Source organism: Lutra lutra, chromosome 1 (assembly GCF_902655055.1).
Source record: "Lutra lutra chromosome 1, mLutLut1.2, whole genome shotgun sequence".
Lineage (NCBI taxonomy): Eukaryota > Metazoa > Chordata > Mammalia > Carnivora > Mustelidae > Lutra > Lutra lutra.
The window spans coordinates 132345154-132358928 of NC_062278.1; the positions used below are offsets into that span (position 1 = coordinate 132345154).

General features: G+C 34.3%; 1 protein-coding gene across 1 annotated transcript in view; it reads right to left on the reverse strand.

Moving 5' to 3' along the window:
• The window catches only part of DNAJC13 (DnaJ heat shock protein family (Hsp40) member C13), a 124816-nt gene that overhangs the window by 43330 nt on the left and 67711 nt on the right, over positions 1-13775 (reverse strand). Inside the window, exons 24-32 of the mRNA XM_047737029.1 lie at positions 12626-12729; positions 12382-12541; positions 10845-10907; positions 8798-8899; positions 7326-7430; positions 6299-6501; positions 5133-5217; positions 2079-2233; positions 1506-1551 (exon numbers count right to left, since the gene is read on the reverse strand). Of these exons, the coding sequence (XP_047592985.1) occupies positions 1506-1551; positions 2079-2233; positions 5133-5217; positions 6299-6501; positions 7326-7430; positions 8798-8899; positions 10845-10907; positions 12382-12541; positions 12626-12729 (1023 nt within the window). The remainder of the gene's footprint in view (positions 1-1505; positions 1552-2078; positions 2234-5132; positions 5218-6298; positions 6502-7325; positions 7431-8797; positions 8900-10844; positions 10908-12381; positions 12542-12625; positions 12730-13775) is intronic.

The following is a 13775-nucleotide window of genomic DNA, read 5'->3' on the forward strand; positions in this document are numbered from 1 at the left end:
CATCCATTCTGTGTTATGCTGCTGGTTACAATTTTCACCTGCTTCTGTTTTCAAAAACAAGTCAGTCCAGAAAATCAGCATCTTAAAAAGTCTGTCCTCATGAAGTATGGCTATTTAGATGGAGAATATCTACTCAAAGTAATTATAATTAGCTATTTTAAGGACTTCATATTCTCTGGCTGGCCAAATGTAATCAGGATAATGACCATACTTTACCATACTAAATTTTAAAACTCATTTCTTTACTTGATAGAAATAAAATCCTAAGGACTAGAAATAATTTTCTTTTCTCCTTCTGGGCAAATTGATAATGTTTTATTTCTCTAGGATCTGACAAAGACAAAGAAAACCCAGACATAGTTTTACCACCGAGTGGCAGGACAAATTAGGTGATGAATACTTCCAGGCTTTTTGCTAATAAAAGTCATAAATTCACTATCCGTTAAATTTTAGGATGAAAAAATGCTTGCTTTGTTCTTTAGACTACTATGATTTGGTAATTCCTGCACCCAGAGTTTTGTCACACCGTATATTCAAAATATTGTTAGGTGAAATGATGTATCATTTCTCATGTTATAAAAATTTGGAAGAAAGATTACATATGCATTAACTGCACAGAAAAAAAAGGGAAAAAAGAACGCTCAAGAATGCCTAATGATAGCATGAGAAGCAATTTTTTAAAAAACTTCCTTAATATTCTCATTTTCTATTTGCATAAAACTGTGGAAATTATATTGCCATGGCCATCTCTTTAATAGCATTAGACAGATTATTTCCAGGGCCTCACTGGCTTCTCTAGAAAATATGCAGTTTGAACTAGTATCCACTGTTAAACTGGCATAAACATTCCTTGATTAGTCTCCTCAACAGTGGTCTGGTTTTGGTTTATTCTTATGCTCTCAATAAGATCTGAAAATCAATGCTCCATAAAAACCCTAACAAAATTTGAAACATCTTTTAGTTATGTTTTGACAATAAAAATAAGGTTTCAGGTTGCAAAAGCTATCTGGATGAGTCTTATCTTTTTTGGATTCCTATTTTTCTTGCCCAGTAAAATGGAAGGACACTTGAGAGCACCCTAAAAATTAAGCAGGTTCAAAAAAGAAACCTGGCACTTCTGCCACCTTGTGATCTGAACAAAAAGAAGACTGATGTCTTAACTAAATTTTAGCTGATTATATGAGATTCACTTATACACTAAAGTATTTATGAAAATTATTAATCTAAATTTCACACAAAGGGAACAAGTTATAGTCATAGTGTCAAGTTATAATTCACATCTAAAATTTCAATGTTAAGTCTAATGGGCAACATTTATTTTCATTAAAAAAATTACCTTATGACTTTCTATGTACAAGGTAACACAAGGAATGTGAAAAATGAGTAAAACGGTACCTGCCCTCAAGTGCTTACATTCTAGTAAACATACACAGGTAGGGGATCTTAAGTGCCAAGATAGCTTATCCAGCGTTAAATTATATATTCAGAGGATTAATCTGGCTTACCTCCTCTGACTTGAAAGCCTGTTTGGTATGCGTATACTTCAAAAATCTAGGGGAAAAAAATGACCTGTCAGACAAAGGAACTGATTTAAATTAAGTAACCTTAGCTTCCTAAAGATCAGATTTTTTTTATAGATAAATAAAAGCCGCAAAATACATATTCCTAAATTGTTTAATTTCTAATTAAGGAAAAAAATTAAATGAATTAGGAAGATTTTTTAATTACAGTCATAGTAAGATTATGTAGTAATATGAAAAATCACCCAATTTGAAGAAAAATCAAAATGTAAAACTGTATGTGTAGTATGCGTAGAGTTATATTAAACACATATTAATGGAATTGTTATGTATTATAAAAGATGTTGACAAATTCTTCTTACCACTTCGTGGTAAAGTGGCATAATTCTGAGTTATTTTTTTACTCACTCTAACTGCCAAATTTTCAGACATATAGTTAAACAGCTTTTATAATGAAAAACTTAACAAAAGCAATGATGTACTCACAAAAATAATCAATTTAAAAAATCTATCCCTCTACATTTCAAATAACTTTAAGATTACCTTTAAAGTTCTTACCGAGCAATAGGAAGCACATTGGAACCTGTATACATCATGATAAAGAAAAATACTCCACTAAGATAAAGACGAGGTAACTGTGGATTATCTTGCATGATATGGTGTAATAAAATCGCAACCTTCTCAACAAGGATAGGGTCAAAGGTCAGCAGTAGCTAAAAAAATAAATTGTTTTTGTTACTGGATTATTTAAAAAAACTTGCAATAACATCATTTACTTTAGGAGTATGTATTTCATGTGCTGAAGTTATAGTTTCCTTTCTGTGAGTTATAAAATAAAAACTGTGGGATTTAGTAACTCTGTTTGTCTACCACTCTAATAGATTTGAAAATTAGTTCATTTTACAACTTAATGTACAGACAGTAAAACATTGAGAACTGATTAAAACTTATTCAGAAAAGGCCCAAAGACATGGGAAGCTATGTTATCATTACAGATAAAACTGTTTCTTATGCAGGATTCTTTCAGAGTGGACTTCTTTGTTAATGACAAAATAAAAAGGAAAAGTAGCTATGCTTTGGGTTAGTTTCAGAACATGAAGCGTTCCCTGAAGACTACTTGAGAACTCAAGGAGCAGAGTACTATCAATGCACACTAACAGCACTGAAAAATAGATGTCCAAGTGCAGGTAGAGGGCAAACAGGTAACCAAGTATCAGTAGTACTTCCACTGCCAGAAAGTACCAAGAGAGGAGGTCTCTAGAAATTTGAGCTAAGAGTACTGAAAAGAATACCTGGGACCACCATAATGAATCCAGGCTATTAAAAAATTATACAGAGTTGCTATGAATAAACACTTGACAAAGATATTTGGTAAGTTTTATCTTAATATAGGTAGCATCTCAATTTTCTATAAACACTTTACAAGAATCCCCAACATTGGGTCAAATTCTACCAGTAAAAAATTGCATAACGAGTAAATTCTGGCTCATATTAGGAGGTCAAAGTTGTAGACTCTAAGACTGAACTGCTATATGTCTTTAAGTAAATAATTTGGATTTCTCTGTGTTTTGGTGTCTTTACCTTTTCAATGAGTTATTTAGATTGAGTGTTTAGTACTATGCCATATTTTATAAAGGAAAAACTGAGATACAGTAGCACAGGATTTTCCCTAGTTTAACAGCAGTTGTAGTTCAAGACTTGTTATCATTTTTTTAAAAATACAGGAATTAGGAGGCACAAACTCAGAATATTTGAAACTGACTATACCAGAAAACCTAGGACATGCACTCAGATACTCTCTAAAAATTCTGAAGATGTTACCAAAAAGGTCAAGCCAGTGATTGCTCTTAAAGTCAAATAAGTACAGAAATTTGTACCAACCAATGTAAATAGCATGTTCCTAAAAACTACTATAGCTGCCTGTGTTTAGCAAGATTACAATCTCCCAGAATGTGGGAAATTGAGGAAAAACAAAAAGGGCTTCTAAAAAACATTTTCTGAACTCAGCATAAAAGATATAGGCAGTATATACTATTAAGAACAGATAGGCTGGGCGCCTGGGTGGCTCAGTGGGTTTAGCCTCTGCCTTCAGCTCAGGTCATGATCCCAGAGTCCTGGGACTGAGCCCCACATAAGGCTCCCTGCTCAGCCGGGAAACAACTTTTCCCTCTGCCCCCTTAGACTCATTCTCTCTCTCATACAAATAAATAAACTCTTAAAAAAAAAAAAAAATTAAAAGATGGACTCTTTCCCTCCAAAGCTTCATGTTACCCCAACCGTATCTCTTAGGTTTTTTTCGTCATTCTTTCCTGGCCTGAAATTCAACAGTGTTTGCATTTACCTCTTTCTTTCCAGCTTCCTAAGTCTTGGGAAAATACTTGGAAGAGGAAGGCCTTTACCTACATGCCCAGAATAGAAAACAAATCCTTCTCTTGTACCACCCCACATACACAGCCGTATAATGCTCCAGACTGGAGTGGGTGGTGGGTTCCAAGAAACAGTAATTATAGCACTCTTTCATTTAAGCAGTGAAACAAAAAGGTCCATAACAGAAAAGCATATTTTGAAATGTTGATACACTTAAATGACAGAAGTTGCAGAGGTAGGGTGTGGGGCGGGGGGAGTTAAATAGGGCACTGTCACTGTTTTATTTCAGAGGACAGTTTTCATTATCAGTGACTTACACAGGCATTTGCATATCTATGAATGTAAAAATATACAAACTAAGTAACTCTCTCCCTTCTCACACCAATGTACAACTGATGTGTACAAATAGCAAAAGTTACTGCCATATACTTCAAAGTCACATCATGTGTGGTGAATACAAAAAATGAGATTTAGGGGTGCCTGGGTGGCTCAGTCAGTTAAGCGTCTACCTTCAGCTCAGGTCATGATCTCAAGAGTCCTGGGATCAAATCCCACATTGGGCTCCCTGCTCTCTGCCTCTCCTCCTCATGCTCTCTCAAATAAATAAAATCTTTTAAAATAAATAAATAAAGAGATTTAATGACAGGATATTTAACAGATAGGAGGGAAACAATGACCTAAAATCTCTGGGACCTGACTTATTTGGATTTAATGTGAATCTGAATAGCATAATTCTAAAAAGCGGAATAATAAGGGGAAAAAAGGAGAAAAAATACTTTAGTATATCCTATGTAATTCCAACTCAATGCGTTGGACTGGTTGTTATCCATGAAAACATTTAACTGAAAAGAGTAAAACTCTAAGGCAAGCTGGCAAGACTGCTATGATTATTTCTTGGAACACAGTGGACCAGATGTCCACTTCTGTGGCCTACTGGTGTGCTTCCCAGGAGTCCTAACTTCAATGGTATGATTTGAAGAATGCATAATAAATAAAACCTTCTGAGAGTAATTCTGGAGTCTGGAAGCTTCCTATGTTAAGGTTCTTAGATAGACAATCTTCCATAGTGTATTCAGAATATTGACTCAATTAGGAATAAGTGAAATAAATGTAGATCAGGGTTTAGGTTTTTTAAAAGTGGAATACACTACAATAAAACAAAAACTAGGGCTTATGCCAAAATTGAATAAGGGAGAATGATTCTTAAAATACTGTTCCTAATTTGGTAACAGAAAGGTAACTCACCTGAATAATATGGGGAAGGCAAGCACTGTCTGACAGCAGTCTTTTTACTCTGGGTAAAGGGCGAATGATGGCATTATCTTGATCCCTAGAAAATATTTTCTAAGGTCAACATTTAATATATTTATTAAAATTTGTATGTGCAGAGGATATGACATTCTACTAGGCATGAAGCATGTTACCTTACTTTTTTGTTAATGAAGACTAAGCTCTCATACAGCTGGGAACATGATTAGGTATTTTGGTTTAAATCTATTTGGCTGTTTAATATGACTTCATTTCCTTCCATAAGATTTCCTTGAAAAACAGTGCCCTAGAAGAGCCAAAGACTCTTATTTATTATTTAATTGATTAAACTTGGTGTTGTCCAACACACTGTCAGAGGATATTTCCCCCCAAAGGGCATATCAAACTTTGTCACATAAATTTAAACCTTAACTACTCTCAGTATTTTCCACATATAGCTTTAATTTTAATGTTACCTTCCTTCTAAATGCTAACTGTATGCTTTTGAGTCTGATCTGAATTTTAAAGATAACTGGCACCATAAAAGCCTTAAGTGTTATGAAACTGATAATTTCTCAGTAACTTCCATCACAAAATGTCTCCAGTAGAGTAATAAACAAAATGATACATACGCAAATATTTTATAAATATCAAAAGTTCCACGCAAAAGTTACAATTATTATTGAAAAACACATTCTCACCTTCACTTGTCAAGTGGGACAAGATAGGGGCCAAGATGTGGGTTTAGACTCAAGTTCTATACTAGGAGTGGCTAACCTGACAAAGAGCCGGTGGCACTCACCATCAGACTGCAGTAGATTGCAGTATGTTTATTTCAAATGTTCATATTTGATTCATAGGAATGTGACAATTGTTACTGTTGCTGGAGTGCAGCTAGTAAGTCTCAATTTGGTAACATTATTTGAAGTCTCCCAGAGAAAGCCACTTTTTAGTTATCTTTTCAATATATTTTGCAAATAATTTGTGTGTTTCAAAAGGTCCAAAACTCAAAGCAGCATTCCCTCAAGGTCACAAATGGAATATCTTTGCTCTAAATCACCAGGGTTATCCCATGTTGCTACTGAGGAAGCTCCCATACAAATGGAGAGAACAAGATATTTCAGAGTCGCTGTTAACCATGGAAATGTTGAATTACATTTTACCTGCTTGGAAAATATCCACACATTGTGATCAACATGTTCAGTATAAGGGTAGCAAGGTCAGTTTCATTTAGCACAGCCTGTCCACTGGCTAACAGACACCATTTAAGCTGAGGTATTGCCTGAAGTGGTCGCCATCCATCCATGCCTTGAGCCCAGCATCTGGTTTTTGCATTTAACATTCCTTTGGTCCATAATTCTTGCATCTAAATCAATGGAAGGAACCATTACTACCAACACAAATGAAGCAAAATGAGGTTTGCTAAGGTCTCCTATTTTGTAGTAAATACATGAATGACGGTAATAAACATCCAAGTCCACTATCAAAAAAAAAAAAAAAAAAAAAACAACAGTAACAAACTTTTGTTGACAAGTCTTCAGGAACCTGAAATAGGTTACTAATGTAAGAAAATAACCATTGAGTTTGCCAACCTGCAGAGCATAAAGAACACTGGAAAGAATGAAAACAGTAGGCTGAGTGTAAAATAATATATACAAGCAGAAGGCTTGGTCCTCTATAAAACTATCTTCAGCTAAATTCCAACTGAGCCTGGGAGGGCAAGAATATCAGCAGATGTTAAGATGGAAATTGCCCCTGGATTGCACTGGAAATTTTCAGTGAATTTCAGACTGCATATTAAAATTTACCTATTCATTCCATATAGAAGCATTATAGTTTGAAAAGCCTTAATATTTATAATATAATATCTTATAATTATTAATGTAGCAACTATTATTACTTTAAAATTCATTAAAAATCTAAGTGCTATCTCTGTAACAACAGCCTGTAAACAACAAGGTTTGAAGACAGGACTGTGTCTGTGTCTGCGTGTGTGTCTGCGTGTGTGGTTCTTTATAACTGCAAGCCAGTTAATCCTTCATGTAGAAATTGCATGGCAGAGCCCCTGAAGCAGATGACAGTACTTCAAATCATAGTTTAAAAATACTCAACGTCTCTTGCTATGTGTGCTAAGCAGGAGGGCCTAAGAAGAACAAAGACCATCACAGAAAGTTCCTCTAAAACACCAACCTCATGAAATCCATATGGACCACTCCTTTCTTTGTCTGCATTGCCAAAGTACCATTCCTTTTCACTCTCTCTTTTCATATCTGGAGCAGCTTCGATTACATTGCTCTAAGTTTTAAAAAGATGTAGTTATTTTTCAAGGCAGAAATCTAAGGGGGCAGATATCATAAAAAAGTAACACAGTACTAACTTTCTGGGTTTATATGCCCTTGAAAAATCACCTAAATTTCAGGTGACCTTATCTTAAGAGTAAAGTATTAGATGTCCAACCGAGCAGTCCAAAATGCTATTTCCCTACTAATAGGCATTTGAAATAAATGGTTTCCTAAATTCACTTGGCAATCTAAACTAAATTCAAAGACATCTGCATTCCCTATGGTCATTAATAAATTCTCAGGCCAGTAAAATTTTAGTAGCAAAGAATATTATAAATAGCTATATAAATAAATATAACATTAACTTTAAACCACAATGCTGAAAACATTAAAGTTCTTTTGAGGGAAGAAAACTCCAACTAAAAATTTCAATAATCATCTGTGATCGAAGAGTTAAAATGCTAAAAGGGAGGTTTTTAATGCTTTTAAACACTTTCAATCTACTACCCTCACTACAGTAATTCTTATAATTTTATATATCAATGTTTATGAGAACCAAAGATAAAATTTTTATGTAGTTAGTATATTTTATTAAAACAGGTTTTTAACTAACCTCATAATTACTACTTATGATTAGATTCATATAGAGAGGCACAGCAAAGTGGTTAAGTGCTTAGAATCTGGGTTCTAACTCTGGCTCTGTTCCTTAATGGTTGGTCCTGGGTAATACACTTGGCTTCTCTGTCCTGTAGTTTTCTCTTCTATAAAATGGGAGGGCCACCAGAGAATTTAAAGAGTTAATATATCATGTATTCCAAAATAGTACTGGGTATACTGTCATGCTACAGAAGCATTACAATTACTATTATGTATACCTGATAATAGAAAATGCCATATTCTAAATATTCAAATAGCACTTTTGTACATAACTCAGCCAAAAACTAACATGGAACATCTCCTCGAACCAGGAGATTAAACAAAACCAAAACGTAACACCAAAAAAAATCACCAGTGAACTAGGTATGGATCTCTTCTACTAGTTAGGTACTGAAAGTTAGCTTTCAGTAGAGACCTGGAGCTCTATCCTCTTACTGTCTGGTTTCAATAAGGCCTCCAGATTTCTAAAGGCAAAATATATTCTCAGTGGCTGTCAATGGTATAAGTTCTAATTACATAACTGACAAATTCAGTTTAAATCTTACAGATTGCATTGCCTCAAAATAAACCACATTAGAAATAGTTACTTTCAACACTGTCCATTTGAGATTGTTCTTATGGTTATTTCAACTTTTACTGGCCACATTCAGGGCCACATATACTGACACGTTTTCATGTCCATTTTTAGGATTCTTTTTGTGAAATCTAGATAAGCATACATACTTGCAGTGGTACTGTAGCTCGGCTCACGTGGAGATGTGCAAGGGTAAGCAAGTCCACAAGGATTCTAATTCCATTTGAATCCATGAGATCTTTAACATTTCTCTGGAAGGCAAAAACACTTTTACCTAACTGAAAATTTATCTTTCCAATAGGTACTATTACAAAAAGACTCTCAAAGAAGGAAACATTTAGGATCTCTTTGGAAAAGCTGACATACAACTGATATTACTTAAGTGTTTTCAGGATTTTGTGTTCAACGAACATGAATTTAGATAAATGTGAAAAGGCCAAAGCAAAGAAACAGCATAAAGAATTTTTACTTAAACATATTCGCAGCAAATAAAAATAAAAATAAACAAAGCCTGGCAGGAGCAACACCCACGATAAATTCTGTGGTTCTCGAATTATCCAGCATTTTCCTAGATTTTTTTTGTTAATAGCCAGATTATCATATAATCAGAAATAAAATCTGGCATATTGAAAAACTTTTTAATGTTCCAGTTCTTATAAACTTAAGATAAAAACTGGCAATTTCTTAGAAGTTCGGAAGAGATTATAATTTAAATTTTCATAAAACATTAATTATACTTCATTTTAAAATGTGCACTATTTTCTAAAAGTGAGAATAAAACTAAGCAAGTGAGAATATCATGAATTTTAGAAATAAAAGACTTGCTCAGATTTCACTGCAACATCATATAATTGTGAGTTAATGCTACATTTACAACTATGAATTCTTGTTAGAAACCCATATTAACCTATTAAAATCTTTTTTTTTTTTTTTTTTTTTTTTTAAGATTTAGTGCCTGGGTGGCTCAGTCAATTAAGTGCCTTCGGCTCAGGTCATGATCTCAAGGTCCTGAGATCCAGCCCCATATTAGGCTCTGCACTCAGCAGGGAATCTACTTGTCCCTCTCTCTCTGCCCTCCCCCACTGCTTGAACTCTCTCTCAAATAAATAAATAAAATCTTAAAAACAAATGAAATTTTCCTTAAAAAAAAAAAAAAAAAGATTTATTTATTTGAGAGAGAGAGAGAGAGAGGATATGTGAGAGGGGCAGAGAAGGGGGAGAGAATCCCAAGCAGACTCCACACAGTGGGGCTCAATCTCACCACCCTAAGATCAAGACCTGATCTGAAACTAAGAGTCAGAAGCTTAGGGGCACCTGGGTGGCTCAGTCATTTAGCATCTGCCTTCAGCTCAGGTCATGATCCCAGTGTCCTGGGATCCAGCCCCACATCAGGCTCCCTGCTCAACATGGAGCCAGTTTCTCTCTCTCAGCTCCCCCATACTTATGTTCCTTCTCACCCTATCAATCTCTATCAAATAAATAAATAAAATCTTGTGGGAATAAGAGTCAGACGCTTAACCAACTGAGCTCCCTAAAATGTCTTAAAAAAGAAAATGTGGGGACGCCTGGGTGGCTCAGTCGGTTAAGCCACTGCTTTCGGCTCAGGTCTTAATCTCAGGGTCCTGGGATCGAGTCCCGCATCGGGCTCCTTGCTCGGCAGGAAGACTGCTTCTCTCTCCACCTCTGTCTGCCATACTGCCTGCTGTGCGCATGTGCTCACGTGCTCACGCTTTCTGACAAATAAATAAATAAATAAAATCTTAAAAAAAAAAATGTGAAGAGCTAAAGTGCCTCTGCAGCTTGTCTTCAAAATTACTTTATCATCAAAATGTACACTGAATAAATAAGAAACCTTCCATTTTATGTCAAACATTTATTTTACTTCAAGTCCAATCCTACAGAGTCCTTAGAGAAAAATCAGCTATTGGATTTCATCTCTCATTATTCTTCATTCAGAATTTTATATCATTAATTTACTCAGTATCTGTAACAGTAGGACAGAATGTATGTAGAGTATTTGGCAAAAAATTTTCACTCCAGAAGTTGATAGCACAAAGAGATTTCTTATCTAAAAGGAGACGATGAGAAAAGAATCATGTCTGGATAATTAGCTCAAACTGTAATAATTTATCTTTTTGTTATATATTCGTGTGATTTATTTCCAAATAACTGTACACTTAAGCAAAAATACTGTACCTTATTAAGGATCAACTTGTTAAGGAAGAGGATCAACCGATCTCGTTCAAGTTTATCTGTGCACTATTGAAATAAATGAGAATTTAGTTAGAAGTGAACATAAACACAAACTAAGTTATTATCATCACTAGACAAACAACAGTCAATAAGAAATAAAGTCATCTTTTAAATGTCAAGAACATGAGAGAAGACTATTCATTATTCTTTAATTCCTCAATGTCTTACATTCCCTGAAATTTTATATAACTTATCTAATTTCCCTAGAAAGGCATATATTTTAAAAGTCAAAAACAGAGTACTTAAACATGTAGTGTATACATATACAAATACATGCTTTAATATATGAACATTGAGACAAATTACCCCAGATGACACTTCTCAATTAAGGAAATATTCTAAAGAATGATTAATGATATTTCATATAAACCACATCATGATGAACACAAACAAGAAGGGAAAAATGTATCTGCCTAAAAAATACAAAGGCTATGCTACAAGTACTCGGGTTTGCTGGAGTTAACAGCGAATTAGAATTCAATAGTACAATCTGGTCTAACAACAAACAATAAAAATTTTCATCTGGTTATGTTATTTCCTAGGTATGCTTTTATGATCTTATCCAGAATCAGTTTTCTAATATACAAAGTATGATTGACAGTTAAGGTAATTATAATAAGCACTGATGGCCATTTAAAAACCGGTGAAATGGTTCTAGGCAGTTCACTGAAATTCAAAATGTTAAATATAAGAGGAATATAAGCACAAATGAAAGAACAAAGTGTATATATAGCAACAAGTAGGTTATACTCGTATCTGAGTTGCAGGATAGATGAATGGGTCACTATGTTCTTTCCTCCAGCCAACCTCAAGTGTTAAAGGACAAACTTTCTAAAATGTACTAACTCAAGGTTCCCCTTTTTTGGCTATCATTATAGTTCTAAAAACTTTTATAATCTTCACACTGAAATTCAGTATGCTAGCCAGTGCCTGGGTGGCGTGGCTGGTTAAGCGTCTGCCTTTGGTTCAGGTCATGATCCCAGAGTCTCAAGATCGAGTACACCATCACGTTCCTTGCTTGGCAGGGATTCTGCTTCTCCCTCTCCTTCTGCCCCTTCCCACCACTCATTCTCTCTATTTCTCTCTCAAATAAATAAATAAAATCTTTTAAAAAAAATTTAGTGTGCTAGCATAATTTAAGATTCTTCTGAACTGGAAAACCAAGTGTATACACGAACCCAACAGTCACTATTTCTTTTATACACTGGTCCAACTCATCCACACTTAAAGATTGGCAAATAAGTCACCAAAGTTCAAAAGCAGCAACTGAAAAAAATAAACTGACATGTACAAACACTAACCCATTAGTCATTTTCTATTCATCTAACTTATATTTAACTAAGTATAATATAAACTACACAAAAGTCATACAGAAAGTTATGTTAACAATGTAATCAAACAGAATTTATATTCGGTTGAAAATTTAACAAGTACCCAAAAGGCACTATCAAGTAGCAGTTTCCTTAAATGATATTCTTACCCTCTCTAACATTCCGATGATATATCTTGTATCTGTAAAAGGTCCTATTTCTTCATGACATCTGCCATAAACAATAGCAAGAGCTTGTAAACATAAACACTTCATGTTTACTTTTGGGGTGAGCAGGAAACGATGATAGAGCTCGTTGAAAAATTCATACCTAGATTTTTTAGAGAAAGTTCACAATGGAATCAGCCATGAAACTAACAATGAAATCAAACATAATTTATGAAGAGTAGCTTACGATCTCTTAATTGATCCACTTTCTTCATTCTCATCTTCCTCCAATAGTAATCTCAGGTAATAGTCTCCTATTTTGATTTCCTCTGCCAGGCACTCATATTTAACCTTTATTAATAAATGCACATTAGAGTATTTTAGTTTACAAGAAAGTGTTGGCAGTTTCCACATAATACTTCTTAAATTCTGTTCAGAGCTTTTTTCTTTTCTTGTAAGGCCACCTTTAGTAGGAAAAAAATTCATCATTTCTTAAAATATCTGATAATTCATTATTACTAATATAACTTACTATTCTAGTTAAATGTTACTGAGTTGGTATTCTATGCCAAATTTACGAAAGTAAAACTTGCTGATAAAAACTTTCACAGGACTATATGGTATTAATGAGGCTGAAGAGAAGGAAGACTTACAACACTGTTAAGAGATAATCTGCTTTACTCCTTTCTCAGTTTGTGACAATCAACTATGGAGTAAATGATCCTGCACCACACAAGGTTTGTGCAATTCATACAAGTTACCCCAGGTTTTTCCTCATCTCCCAAAACATCAACTACACTTTACGGTGTATTTTTATTTATTCATTCTCTGCATGTCACATTAACCCAGATTACAAAGGAGGTACACATGAAGGAGAAGTCCATGATGATCAGGAGTTATGGCAGCACCATGACCTTTGTACTCAAGCTGCTTGTCTAAAGATTTGCAAGTAATTGTAAAAAGGAATTCTACTGACCAGATTATTAAAATTCTTTTTCCTAAGCCTAAAATAACTAATTTCTAAAAATATAAACTATATAAAATCAAATATAAATATATACGTATATCCATTTCACTTTCTATAAACTGAGCATTCAATTCATTCAACTTCTATTTACTAAATATATACTGTGCGTGCCATGCACTGTTCTAGTCGTCAAATAAACAAACATAAAAATTACTGTCCTTGCTGGAGTAGCAGATAAAAAAGCAAAATACACAGGATAATTGGGTGACAGTAAGTATTATGGGGTGAAATAAAGCAGGGAAAGGGAGAGGGAGGGGGAGAGAGTAGAAGGTTGTATGTATATACAAAGAGGGCGGCATTTTTTTTCTTTTTTTTTGAGGGCGGCATTTTTAAAGATTTATTCATTTTTAGAGAGGGAATGAGTAAAGAG